Consider the following 15,923-nt stretch of genomic DNA (forward strand, 5'->3'; position numbering starts at 1 on the left):
ACCTACAATCTTGAACACAAACAATTAACCATACAAAAAAAAAAAATACTTATACAAGTAATTTTCTTATACAACACCACCTTACCTAGTAATACCTTTATCATTTACAAGTAACACCTATCAAGTAACTTGATAAATTTAACAAACACCTTAATCACATATATATAACAAATAAGTAATAAAAGAAGAAATTTCATACCCCTCTTCAAGTTTTACAACTTCAACAACTTGACTAGAACTTGCAGCAGGTTTACGAGTTCTACGAGGTCGTGTATTTACAATTGAAGGTTTAACATCCACATCTGGTTTAACATCATCCTTGTTAGAAGGTGGCTGATCAACCCCCACAGTAATAAGTTCTTTTGGAATTTCAGTATTACCATTATCAGAGTTAGCATTGCCATCATTCAAATTTTCAGCATTCAGATCATCACCATCTTCAGATAGGTTCATATCCTTCTCAAGATTCTGATTTTCTTCTAAATCATCTTCATCAAGAATAAACATACCACTATTTCTAACTACTTCACCAACTTCAAATTCTTCAGTAGGCTCATTATCTACAACATTTGATTTATCCATAAATTGTTCAGTTTCTTCATCTTGTGTAACATTCAATTTTTCTGTTGAATTAAAAAAAAAACAATTAACAGTCATATAAGTAAAATCAAAACAAGTAACAATAAAAATACTGTAAACACAATAAGTAACAAGTAATCAATAATTATATAGCAAGTAACAACTGATTATAAAACAAGTAACAACTAAAATCTTTATAACAAGAAATAAGTAACACCTAAAATATCTAGCAATTATATATAATCAAAATAAGTAACAATCTTATAATTAATCCAAAAAGAAGTAACAATAAAAATCCTGCACTAATGATAAGTAACAAGTAACCATTAATTACATAACAAATAACAACAGGTAACAAAATTATTAAAATTTAATAAATGATGCTACAAATAAAAAATCAATTAAACCAAAACCTAACAAACGCAAAAATAACAACAATAACCATAACAAACATATACGTAATCTGCAAAAAAACAAAAATTAATATATAGAAAAACAAATTAAACAAGTAACTCTTCAAAACAGTTGAAAATATAAGACGAAACTCAAAAAATAATCGCAAAATATGCCGATAAAAAATAGGGCGAAATAATATCAAAATTCTTAAAAACAATTGCAAAAATGAAAATAATGTCAAAATTCTTGATAAATTCTTGAAAAGATGAAATTTAGGGTTTAAACTTACCTGTCTTTCCCTTAGGATGAATAATCTTCAATTTAACCATTTTTAATAATTTTGAAACAATATATAGACAAATTAGAGAAAATATAGAGAGTAGAGAAAAAATTGCAGGAAGAGAGAGATAATATGCAGGAGGAGAGAGAAAATAAAAGTGAATATTAATGGCGGTTTTTGAAGTGACAACTCTATTAATGGCGGTTTGGGAAAAAAAATTTCAAATATAACGTTTCAAATTCTAAAATAACGGAATATGTAATGGGTCTGTTATTTTTGAAATTGAGGTCTGTAATAATTTGGGCCTAAACATATTAGGCCCGTTATGTATGATGGCCACACAATGTAAGTGATACAAACTTTAATACTAGATTACTTAGCTACAGTAATTAGATTTTTATTATATATTTTTATTACTTAATTTTAAAATTATTTATGTTTTTCATACATACTGCAATCACACTATTATATTATTTTACGAGTAACACTAATACAAGAAATTATTAATACAAATAATAAATACAAGAAATTATTAATATAAGTAACAAGTAATCAATAATATAAGAATACACAACAAGTAATCAAATAAAAAATACAAATAAAAAAATACAATATAAACAAGTATATAAAAATGTAAGTGACTACTAATACAATAAATACCAGTAATACAAGTAACGAATACAAGTAACACCAGAAATACATATAATCAATATAAGTAATACAAGTAACCATTACAAGTAATTAATATAGCTAAGCTAATACTAGTAACAATTAATACAAGTAACACTAATTTTACAAAAAAGACCAAACAAACATAATAGTCATTTTACAAATATAATTAACAAGTAACAAAACCCCAATGAAAAATAAAAAAAAAAATTTAACAAGTAACCCCCAAAAATAATACAAGTAATCAATAATTCAAGTTATTTAAAAAAAAAATCAAGTAATCCAAAACACGTAATCTAAAATACAAGAAACTTCTTATACAAGTAATCTAATACAACTAACAAGTAACCAATACAAGTAATTTCTAATACAAGTAACCAAAAAATACAAGTAACTACTAATACAAGTAATCAAATATCAAGTAACAACAAATAACCAAAAATACAAGTAAACATTTAATACAAGTAATATTCGTTTACAAATAATCAATACAAGTAATCTAATACTAGTAATCAATATAGCTAATCTAATACTAGTAACAATTAGAACAAGTAACACTATATAAATAATATTATAATAAATAATATTAATAAAATTAATAATACTAGTAAATACTATTCAATTACAAGTAAACAATACAAGTAATCTAATACTAATAATCAATATAGCTAATACTAGTAACACTATCAAATAACTGATTAAAAACTCATTCAAATAACCATTATAAATAAAATTAATAAAAGACAGTAATACTATATAAATAATGATGTAATTTTAATAATGTAATTACAAACTTTTCTATTGAAGCTTTAAATCTAAAGTTTTCAACATATTACTAAGTGGATTTTTTTTTCAGAACTTCTTACTTCTTTATTGTAACAGCAGCCATAATATTCTTGTTATTTTCTCTTCACCTATAGTTGCAGCAATCAGGACTACTTTTCTCTCTTCTATTTAGCTCTGGCTTCTACTTCTTCTTTTTTCCCCTGTTTAGCCATCTTCATCTTTAAACTCCTCCTTCTGCTATTAATCAAACTAGCTCTCTTAGCCTTCAAACTTTGCTGAACCAGATTATTAGCTTTTGAAATCTTCTCATTAAGAATAACTTCAGCATAAACTTCTTCATTGTTGTCACAAAAAGCATTCACACTTTTTAAAACATCAGGTCGACACAAATTCAAATTACATAAAACCAGTGATGCACATATTTCTGCTCTAAAACGACGTCTCTCCAATGCCTAAAAAACAATATACATTTAGAAAAAATAATTAGTATCTCATAAAAAAATAGAAAATAAAAATAAATAAAAATTAAATAGATAAATATTGTACCTGAGTTAAACTTTTACATTTAAAAGGTTTCCCTTCATATGTGGCACAATGATACAAACAAAAAATTACACAGTCATTAGTTTCAGAAGCACACTTTTGAGAATCAAGGGGAATCATTCGAATGTCGAAATTCTTGACAAATTCTCCATTATCATGCCCTTTTGAAACCAAATATTTTGACATATAAAGTCTCTGAAATAAAAAATATATATCATTAAATACAAGTTTGTTAAAACTAAAATAAGTAAAAAATCCCCAATACAAGTAACTGCAGTAATTATGAGTAAACCACATAGTTTATGAGTAAACTACATAAGACATAAATAAAATAAACCTATGAATAATACAAGTAAAATACAAGCAATCAAGTACTATTTCTAATTTAAATAAAAATTTTATACTTACCAAATACCAGAGTATAAAAATCTGTGTGAAATTCATCAAATTTTGTTGAAATTTTGAATTTTTTAGTACTCTCTTTGTTTGCACCTTTCCCTTTCTTTGAATTTGGCTTATTTTCAACTTCTACTTGCATTGAATATGTTTGGTTGTCCAAGTAATCAGCAGTTTGAGTGTAAAAATTTATACAAACAACTGAATAATGATTGCCATAGTATATTGGTATGAATATCTACAAAAAAAAAAAAGCACAAGTTAAGTATATTATACAAAAATATATATAAAAAAAAGAAATAAAATAGTAAAAAGAAAGCATACCAACAATGCATCTACCAATTCACAACATTGAACTGATTCAATCCACATATCTCATGCTCCAAATATTTCATTTTCATATATGCAACCTTCTCCATTAAATACAGAACGCAAAAGAGGCAACTGTATACAAAAAGCATATATTAAAATTTTAAAATATAAACATTAAATAAATTACTTCAACATAATTTAGCAGGATAAAAAAAATTACCATATGTTCACCACCAAAAAAGAATCTTGGTTTTTCATTATCTTGTTTAACCTCAACATAATTCAGAAGGATAAAAAAACAATCCAAAATTCGACTTGAAATCAATTCCTTCTGGAACAATGTCATAAATTCTTCTCTAGGTAAACTGTAAAACTCATTATAATAAACGAGAATCTCCCTGTTCAACATAAACAATAAATAAATCAGTAAAATTTACAAAAATTTACAAGTAACAAATAAAACTTAAAAGTAACATTAATAATGAATACTTAAACTACTCTAAGTAATTCTACTAAATTCTTTAAAACCTTTTCAACTAACTACAGGTATTCAGGGGGTAGTAGGAGTACAAGTAACCCCTAATTATTACAAGTAACCCTATAGTACTATAACAAGTAACCTTAATGAACTATAACAAGTAACCTTAAGGTACTATAACAAGTAACCTTAATGTACTCTAACAAGTAACCTTAATGAAATATAACAAGTAACCTTAAGGCACTATAACAAGTAACCTTGATGTACTATAACAAGTATTTTAAGACACTATAACAAGTGAAACTAAGGCACTACAACAAGTAACCATGGTGCAATATAATATATAACTTTACTAAACTATAATAACTAACACTAGTGCAACAAGTAACATAAGTAATCTATACAAATAATCCCATTACATTATATAACCAAAAATTATACAAAATAATTATTAAAAAAAACAAAAGATAAAATAACTTACGACATATCCAATCCAGAATAATTCTGAACAAAACAATAATCTGCAACCATCAACTGTAAGCTCCTCATAGTAGAAACTCTCTTGCGGTTAAGCCTCATAAATTTTGATATTAACTGTAATTTATAAGCACCATGTGCACCACAGTTAATATCACAGCTAATTAATTCAGCATATTGTAGGGCACTATCATCAGAAGAAGTATTAATCTCCTCACCATCAGGCATCCCAGCTTCATCAAAAGTTTGTCTAAGAATTCTCATTGATTCTTCTGGAGTACAACCTGCCACAAATGATGTCAACACTTCTTTGCTTTATCTCTTTTTTCCTTTCCCTTGTGTTGAAGCCTTTTTATGGGTATTCTTCCTCCGAGTATTCTTTTTCTGAGTAGACTTCCCTTTGGTGCCATCAGAAGAAATAACAGCTTTGTCAGACAAGTTTTTTTGAGAAGCAGCAGATTTACCACTTCTCTTTATTTCTCTAATTTCATCAAGATATTTTTGAGTTAAAGGATGAATCTCTTCTTCAGGATTTTGTTGAGTATCATCTTGAGTTGAAAGATGAATAACTTCTTGTGAAATATCTTGAGTGGATTGATTAAACTCCTGGCTTGACAAAACAATCTCAGTTGGAATAATCTCTTGGCTTGACAAAACAATCTCAGTTGAAGATATATCTTGACTTGGAAGAGTAGCAAATGTGTCAAGACTCTGAAAAATATCTTGACTTACCCCGACTTGGCTATTTAAAACAAGGTCCTGGCTTAGGACAATAGGACTATAGGGAACTATAGCCAGTGGATTAACTTCAGGAACATAAGCAAAAGTAGATATTTCTTCAACGAGAACAGATGATGATTCAGGAACATCTAAATGAGGATCAATTTGCACATCAGCAGCGACACCATTTCCTTCTCCAGCATTCAGATCTTTGGCATCATTGGTTGGTTCACTATCATTAATCTCTTCTAGATTAATACTTTGTAAAACATCTTCAACAACTGATTTTGCCCGATCAGCATCCAATGAATCATCAAAAATAGAAACCTCTTCAACAGGAATTTGTTGACCACCAACATTTTTCATACTGTTATGAAAATCATTAACAGATAACTGATTTTCAGATGAACCAACTTGAGGATCAGTTGATGAAAACAAATTAAATATTGGCATTTCATCAAGAACTTTCTTCATTTCAATATTCTGTTTCCCAATCTTATCAATTTGATCCCAATATGACTGAGCATTATAAATTGGATCCAACTGAGACCCCACATGAGAATCAACTTCAACATCTTTCCATTGTTGCTTCATTGACTCAACATAACGCTCAAATTGATAGGACATTAATTTCATGTCCCTTTGCATTAGCATGTAATTCTTTTCCATATCCTACAAATAAAATTGAATCACAAATTAAAACAATTAATACCTATATAATTCATAAAACAAGTAACTATACATACAAGTAACAAAAATTAAAACAAATAATACCACTTTAATTAATAAAACCAGTAACTATACATAAAAGTAACCAATACAAATAATTTATAAAAAAAATCAATAAATTATATAAATTTTAGAAAAACTAGTATCCAATACAAGTAATCCATCCATTCAACTAATAATTAACTATAACACACAATATTACACAAGTAACATAAACAAAGTCAAGGTAACTATATAAACAAGTAACTCAAAATAATATTAATACATATAAAAGTAATATTAATAGAAAATACAAATAACCCCAATAACAACATACAAGTAAATCCAAAATACAAGTAACTCTAAATACAAGTAACACTAAACAATTACAAGTAACTCCAAATAAAAGTAACACCAAATAAAATCATACATATACAAGTAACTCTAACTGACACTTAAAAAAAATTGCAAGTAACTCCAATTCCAATCTTCAATTGACACTTGTTTAAGTAATTCAATAAACATTAATAATAATAAAAAAGTTAAAAAAAAATCACATTCTTTGAAATTTGATAAACTTCATCATTTGTATGAATTTCAGCAGGAACTTCAAAAGAAACAAGACGAGAAGAACCAGCAACTTCTAAATTATGAGATGAACCAGCAACATCCAAATCTTCAAGTCCAACTTCTTCAGTCAAACGTCTTCTCTTCATTTCTTTCTCATCAACCCCATCTGAAGATCTCTTCTCTTTTTCTAAAATATAAAAATCAGCTTTCCTTAGCAAACGCCTTCTCTTTTTTTCCTTTGGTTGTTGTTTTTCTTCAACAACATCTTGAGCTCCAAAATCATCAGTGTTTTTCCTTTTGACACTCTTTTTCTTATCACTTTTTTTCTCTTCTTTTTTCTCTTCCTCTTCCATTTTTTCATTCTTTCTTTCTTTCTTTTTTTGAACTTCTTTTTTTCCTTTCTTTTTTAGTTCTTTTTTCTTATCAGCCTCAACAACCAACTCTTTATTTTTTTCCTTTTTCTTTTCTTCTTTCTCTTCTTTTTTCTTAGAGACAAGTGACTTTCTTTCTTTCTTTTGCAGCTTCTTAGAATAATCTGTATTATCAACTTCTGCATCATCAACTTCAACTTCTGCATCATCAACTACAGTTACAGGATATGTATTTTCATCTAACTCACCATCACCATACTTTCCATTTTCCTTGTCCAACCTATCCCTAAAAGTTTCTTTAGTCCAATGCTGAATTAAAGGCAATGAACAATCAAGTACACTCCCTTCCACCTGTAGCCTATGAAAATAACACATTTGCAGCAACAAAACACATCCAGGAAAATATTTTTGTCTTAGTGAACAACTTGATAATTTCTCACACAAATCATTTAACACATACTTACACCAGTTGAAATTATGGATTTCTTTAACATTCTCCAAAGCCAAAACCAGTTTGAAGTCAGCAGGAGCAAGTAGTGTAACCATTACAAACATGACAAAGCATCTTTTAAAATCATCATTGCCTTTTTTCATCCCATCATCATTTATCATCTTATTCCATAAAAGAGGTACTGAAATATCCAGATTTTTAGTCCCATACATCGATCTCCAAGCAAACTTCAAATCAGAATTCTGTCTTTTAAGGGAAATAGGAACCTCTGTTTTTCCCGTAGGTATCATGAACACATCATGCACATCAGCTGCAGTAAGCTGATAACTCTCACCAGGAGGAAGATTAAACTGACAAGTTGTTGTATCAAAACAACCGCATGGCCATCTAATCATTTCCGTTGGAAATGTTTCTAACTTGATCAATGATAAGCTACCAAATCCTATGTCTTTAACAGCTTTCATTTGATCTTTAGTTAAATTTTTAAATAAGTCCATAACACCATTAGGTCTACATCGTAGAACGATAACATCATCCCTAAAACAAAAGAAAAATTAACATTATTAAAGGAAAACATTAAAAGAAAATTTTACAAGTAAACCTAATACAAGTAAGATATAATAACCAAAGAAGTAACACTCATATAATAACCCATAAATAAGTATCATTCATATAAAAACCAGTAATCAATAATAACCAAACAAGTAACACACATATAATAACCCATAAACAAGTAACATTCATATAAAAACCAGTAATCAATAATAACCAAACAAGTAACACCCATATAAAAACCAGTAATCAATAATAATCAAACAAGTAACACTCATATAATAACCCATAAATAAGTAACTATCATATAAAAACCAGTAATCAATAATAACCAAATAAGTAACACCCATATAAAAATCTCTTAAAGTAACCCATAATCATCAAACAAGCAGCCATTCAACAAGTAACCACTATATCCCTACACTAACAAGTAACCACTATATCCCTTACAAGTAACCCCCTTAACACTAACAAGTAAACCCCTTATTGCTTACAAGTAACCCCTTCATCAATTACATGTAACCAATATAAATATAATCATCAACAAATATAATTACCCCTGTATAACAAGTAGCCACTATATCCCTTACAAGTAACCCCCTTAACACTAACAAGTAAACCACTTATTGCTTACAAGTAACCCCTTCATCAATTACATGTAACCAATATAAATATAATTATATCACTTATATCAAACAAGTAATTTACATAACAAATAACATATACAAAAGAACAATAATTACATAAATTCAGTAATATTACTTACCCCTCTTCAACTTTAGCATCTTTAACAACTTGACTAGAAATTCCAGCAACTCTACGACCTTTACGTGGTCTAATACCTTTTGGTTTCATATCAGCTTTAAAATCCTCCTCTGCATTCACCTCAGCATTTACATCAACTACAAGACCCTCTGCATTTGCCTCAGCATTTACATCATCTACATTAACATCCTTTGCACCAGTATTCAATTCTTGCTTAGATCCAACATTATCAGCACTCAAATTCTCAGCATTCAATTCTTGCTCTGGCTCTATATCATATTAAAAATAAACAAAATTAAAACACCAATAAACTAGCCAAAATACACATACAGGTAACACTTAAACATCAATAAACTCTTAACAAAATTAAGTACTCAACAAATAAAATTCAATTTTAAAATAAAAAAAAACAGTAAATATGATACACAAACATAAAAAAGCAATTAAACTCAACAAAAACAATTAAGAAATTTAAAGAACAGAATACCAGTAATACGATATAATTACAAGTTACAACCGTACAAATCAACAAACAAAATTAAGCAATTGAAATAATAGATTACTAGTAAAAATGATATACATTCAAGTAACAGTAAAGGTAATCATAAACAAATAGCAACCTAAATAAAATCACTAATCAAACAAGTAACCCTAAATTCAAAAAAATGGAAAAAATAGAAAAAAATTACAAGTAACCCTAACAATAAATACATACAAGTAACAGTAAAAGGTAATCATAAACAAATACAAACCTAAATAATATCCCTAATCAAACTAGAAACAAGTATCACTAAATTCGACAAAATCGAACAAACTTAATCATTTACAACCAGTAACCCTAAAAATTAAAAACATAAACAATAAAATCCCTAACATCAAACCAGTAACCCTAAAAAACAATAATTAAAAATAAACACAAAAAATGATGAAATTCGAATCAAACGTTAGATTAAACACTAAAATCTAATTTTAAACAGTATCAAAAACAACAATGATGTAAAAATTAAACAAAATACATATAATTTACATCAAAACACTCGAAAAACAACAATCAGAACAATAAAAAAGAAAAACAATGACAAAAATTGGTGAAAAACTAGAAATTAAAATTTAAAATTTACCTGTTTCATTAATCTGTTTACATGTAGACGATCCTTTCCTTCCTTTAGAATTGATGACTTTCAACTTAACCATTCTGAATAATTTAGAGAGAAAAAACGAAGAATTTAGAGAGAAAAAACGAAGAATTAGAGAGAGAAATTGTAAAAATACGATAGAAAATGAAAAAGAAAGAGAAACTAGGGGAAAAACTGTAATTATGGCGGTTGATTAGACTACTCTTCTAATAATGGCGGTTTGGGGAAGTGGGAAGAACAAAAACCTGGAATTTCAAATTAAACGGTTACATAAAAAATAACGGGGAATGTATTGGGCCCGTTATTTTTTTACTCAAGCTCCGTTATTTTTTTGGGCCTGAAAGATTTGAGCCCGTTATGGTGTGGCCAGCCACATACAAAAAATTGTGTTCCAACTTTTATTTTTAATTTAATTGTTATAAATAACTCAACTGTAAACTAATAACAACACAAATATCTGTACCAAAAGCCTTGTTTGGATAAGAACACATAACTATACCGTGTCCAAAAATTATCAGTTGAAATTAATTTGATGTTAGAACATTAATTTTTGACAGGAATCAGCAGCATAAAATTGAAACAAAGATGATCAATCAAACAATATCGATATCAAAAAGTTAAGATCGAACCTTAAATCAAAGTCTTTAAAAAACTCGGATGAAAGAAATAGGATAGAAAATGAGAGATGGAAAATGAAGAAAATCCAGATAAATAAGAGGTAATTATTAGGAAATGACGGAAAAAAAGAGGAAAAAATTAACAATTGTACCTGCCATTTGAAGTAACAAAATCTCAAGCACATTGAGCAACGGAATAACATTCTTAGCTATAAATTCAAGTATCAAACAAGATGAAGGTCATTATCACCTAGTAGCACTGTGCTCATATGTCAATTCACATAATCACATTTTATAATAGCTTAGTAAAAGCATTTTTATCCACAGTAACATACAAGATCATGATCACACTTTCACATTGCATAATTCCAATCTAACAGATGAAGTTTGCTCAAATATATGAATTCTAAAATTGTGCTAACATAAATCAAGAAAAAATAAATAAAAAGAATTTATGCTTCATATGCCTAAGTTATATTAAACACAACAAAAACCATAATCCATAGCAATGATTATACTCCATATGCTTATGCTATGGGCAGTGCACAATAGGTTAGACTCTGAAGAGTGAAGGAGAAAAGGAGCTAATCATGAAGCCCCCAAATCAACAGGACAGCAAAAAGAGTAATCAGTATGAATTCGGCCATGAAATCTATCGCGTGATTCCAACAGAATCACCTGAAAAAAATATCAGGAAACTCCGTAAGCAAAAGAATTGAGGGAGGACACCAGAATAAACACATGACAGAATAAGCACAGAATAAGTTACCTTGAATGACGCATTTGTGAGAAAGCAAGCAGCAGCAACTCCAGAGATACCACCACCAATGACAATGACAGTAGGAGTTGCACAGGTCCGCCTCTCAATGCATCGAGCACTTGCGGCTGCAGGTAATCACCAGTAAAGAGTCATTAAATGAGTGCAAAACATAAAGGTACTACAGAAAATTAAGCAAGAAGAGGGATAATAAATAAAGCTACACTTCTGATGTAGCTCTGAATGACTCGATAATAAGCAATGCAAGAAAAACTATTCTTTCTATGGCAAACAAATACTGAAATGCAACAGCATGTATCTTAACTCAAGTGGGTGAGACTACGGAGAATTTGGGATTAAAGACATTAATTCCATTGACCACTCGGAACAATCCAGGAAGAATGAACGCCATGTGAGACTCATATTGCCCTAGCTACTTTGTTCTTAATAAGAAATAATAAAAAGAAAATATGGATATTATGATCTAGATAAATTTAAACTTGATACAAAAAAATTTAAGGCAATTAGCTTGTATGTGTGTGTGTGTGTGTGAGAGAGAGAGAGAGAGAGAAATCACTTAAGAAAATCAAGGCCATTAGTTTAGGAGAGAGAGAAAACCACCTAAGAAAGATCGCTTAATAAAATCTGGTCAATTAGTATAAAAGAAAGAGACCACTTAAGAAAATTAGGACAATAATCAGTGGTATACCTTGTCGAACTTCTTCAGAATCTTCGTGAATGCTACCAAATTCAGCAAACTGTCAAATGGTAGACCACAATTAGCATTTGGATAGCATTGCAATATGCACCGGCTATATGGAAATTAGGCAATGAAGCAAGAAATAAAAACAAACTTCATAAGTTCATATATATATACCACTAAGTTTTTATAAGACCAAGACCCCTGTAAAGTTCCACAAAAGCCCCTCTGATCATCTTTTCAGCACACTGATCTTCTTCCTGTTAATCATCTCTCTAGAGCAGTCCTTGCTAGCACTGTTGGCTAGATCCTCCCATAATGTAGACGTTACAGTGGAGATTGTCCGAGTTGGGGTGGTGGCCAGAATGTCAATCCTCAGGGCCATCTTTGGCGCTCAGCTGCCAATTAACACAACCACCATATACCACAAACAAGTACATTTCATCAGATTTTAACATTTTATCCCACCAATTGGTCCAAACCAATCCTTAACAATCAAATTACACACTTATACACTTTATCCAACAATCCCACTTAAGTAAGCAAATGTAAAATCATTCCAAAACAACCAAAAAAAATAAAATAAAAATCAACCCATTTTCATCAATAGAATCACTTCAATTTCCAGATACCAAACATCATCAATTAAACAATCTATCAGTAATCACTAACAAAACAATCAATTTAATCAATCTTCCAATAAAATAACAACAAAAATTACAAAGAGTCAATCTTTATTCCCAATAAAATCAAACTAATTGATGATGCTCGAATTTCAACTGATTAAAGAAGCTGATTAACCAATTAACATCAAATACAAAAACAAAAACAAACAGGAATCTTAGCAATTCTGATTAAAACCCAACAAAGAAAAAAAGCATCAAAATCAATCAAACAACAAGAAAACGAAAGAACCCTATTGATTAACAGAGAAAAATAGAAAAAGGGTAGGGATTAAATTCACTACCAGATCAAAATAGCGCAGCTGATTGACGAATTGATTGAGCAAAGTTTTGTAAACTTTTAATTTAATAAAACAAAAGTAGGACATCCAATTACAAATAACCATATGGTACTATGTCAGAAAACCAACAAGCTTAATCAATACTTTGTCTAAAGTGACATTAGTTACAAGCTAATGACTGAGAAATTGACCATAGCACATAAAGAATAAGAATGCAGAGCTTTGTATTTTTATGTATGAAAGCAGAGACAAATCATTCTAAATATTCAGAAATTTAACTCTCACTAGTTAAATTTGATCATAAGTTGAATTGGACCAAAATGATCAAATTAATACCGATAATTCTCTAAAAGGTTTATTTTAAATCTTTATAAGACCCGCCCCATTTATTTATACGACTGATCTAATCCATTTATAAATGTTTTTTTTTTTTTGACAAACCCTACCTCTCTCTCAGTAATCCATTGGAGCGCACTCAACGTTATCCATTGAATCGCAGTTCACGTTCTCGGTTCAGCGCCTTCTAATACTTGTATCCCCCATGGAAGAAAATACTGGCGTAAGTTGTTGTTTGTTTTTTTGTATCATCATACCAATTTCACAATCTAGGGTTTATCTTTGATTTAATCTAATTTAATTCTTAGTGTAGGGTTCGAAAATCTCAACTATTGCTTCTAAATTCTAAGATTATGAAACATCATAACCAAAATTATGAGCCTAATTTCATTATTGAATCAAATATCCCTAAAATTATGAGATAATTGAATCATATTTGGTTGCTAATGTACTGCCCAACCCTTTAATCTTAGGATTGAACAATTTGAACTATGAAATTACAAGTGTAATCAAGTAGTAAAATTTGTAATTAATAATTTTCATTTATTTCAAAGAAAGATTTGACCGAAGTAGTATAATTTGATGGTGATGTGATGTTGGGGGTCTTGTGTGAACAGGAATATTTTATGAGTCCTGAAAGCCAATTTGAAGATATCAAGTTCAATCTTGGGTTTGACCACTCCCCAAGTACTCTTTTGGAATGGGCTGATACATTTGATCTTATTCCTAAATTACTTGAAGTAGAAGAGGCTGCTTTCCTTGTTCCATATTACAACTTATTGACTGAAATCAAAAGGCTTGCTGGTATCGACGACAAGGATCAGTTTGCCTCTTTCCTGATAGCCAACCGTGAGTTGGTGCAGAAATATCCTCCAGATAAGGTTTTAGAGTTGATCTGCCAGCATTCTGCTGTTGCTTGTGCTACTGCATTGCTTGAATCTGGACTCGATGTGGATATAAATTCGGTTTATGATACGGTAATGTCCCCGTTGCACATGGCGGCTCATAACTTATCTTATGGCATGACTAAGGTTCTTTTAGATCATGGAGCTGATACTCAGCTTAAGCTTGATGCTAATGGTTTCGGAACCCCACTTAGTACTGCGCTCAGTGCATTCAAGTGCGTGCCTCGTTCCCAAACCTTCCTGTTTCATGGTTTCTTTAGTTGACTTTTAGGAGATTTACTCTTGGGTTTGTGTTTTCAATGTCACAGTAAGCTTAAATATTTTGAACAAGGTTGCACTGCTGAAAATTCCATCCTCAAGCTTTTCTACTTTTTCTGCTTGCCAGAATTGGTGATCATCAACTTTTATTGTTCTTTCCAGTCTTTAACTTACCACTCTTGAAAATAAAGTTCCTGCTTTGACTTAGTCCTATGCTTGGCAGAAAGAACCCCTTGATACTATCAGACTGCTGGCGTCACATAGTCATAAAGTCGAGGATCTTTGCATTGCTTTGATGAATCATGGTTCTGCCCAAACATATGCTGTATTATTGTTGGTTGCTTGGGATAAGCTCATGGTCTCGTCTGCTGAGGGGGGCCTAGAGACTACCCCAGTTGGGCAACACATATCTCGGGGGTTAAGAAATGCATCATACCTGCATGAGATATGTGGTTTCACTTGCGATAAGATCATAATGGAAAGGGTGGTAAAGAATTTGACGATAGCATGGCATGTGGTCAAAACTATGTCGATGACTAGAGGTGTCCTTGAGCGCTATTATCACTCAACGGCTGAGGAAAACCTTCTCAGTATTTCGTATTTATCTTCTTTATATCTGTTTTTTTTTTTTGGTTTAAATCCTCCTCCAACCATTTGCTATTATGCTACTCGATGTTAAATTGTTTTGAGGTGGTTTTCAGTGGTCTGTGTGGTTTTTGGCAGTGGTAGTTTCTGCGGGTTTTAGTGGTTGCAATGGTGATTGATGGCAGCAAGGGTGATGGTTTGCTGGTGGGGTGATGGGAGTGGAGAAGGGGGTGGCAGCATAGGTAATGGTAAGCGTAAGGGTTTGCTGGTCAGGTTGGGGAGGGTGGTGGCTGTTGGTAGAATAATTTGGTGGTGGTTGTTGGTGTTAGTAATTACTTAGATCTTAGTAGGTCAGATTTAGTTTGGTTTTTTAGTAAGTTAGACTATTACCACTAACCTATGTTTACGTTTAAAGGTAGGGGTATAGCAGGTTTCTCATAGGCCTAATCTTAACATATGAGGAAATCAAACATTTGTTGCAAATAATTGTAAATCTTGAAAATGTCATTTGTTGCAAAAAATAAAAATAAAACTAAAATAAAAAAAAGGAAAATTTGTGAGTCTAATAGGTCAATTTGTCAACAACTATTTAAAAAGTTTGAGTGACACTAC

General features: G+C 30.3%; 1 protein-coding gene across 1 annotated transcript; it reads left to right on the plus strand.

Moving 5' to 3' along the window:
- Positions 1-13,531: 13,531 nt before the first annotated feature.
- LOC110716075 lies at positions 13,532-15,426 on the plus strand. Its single transcript, XM_021894713.1, has 2 exons — positions 13,532-13,786; positions 14,181-15,426. The coding sequence occupies exons 1-2, from the start codon at positions 13,769-13,771 to the stop codon at positions 14,730-14,732; spliced, it is 570 nt and encodes a 189-aa protein (XP_021750405.1). The 5' UTR covers positions 13,532-13,768; the 3' UTR covers positions 14,733-15,426.
- Positions 15,427-15,923: the final 497 nt, after the last annotated feature.

This window comes from Chenopodium quinoa, unplaced genomic scaffold, assembly GCF_001683475.1.
Source record: "Chenopodium quinoa cultivar QQ74 unplaced genomic scaffold, ASM168347v1, whole genome shotgun sequence".
NCBI lineage: Eukaryota > Viridiplantae > Streptophyta > Magnoliopsida > Caryophyllales > Amaranthaceae > Chenopodium > Chenopodium quinoa.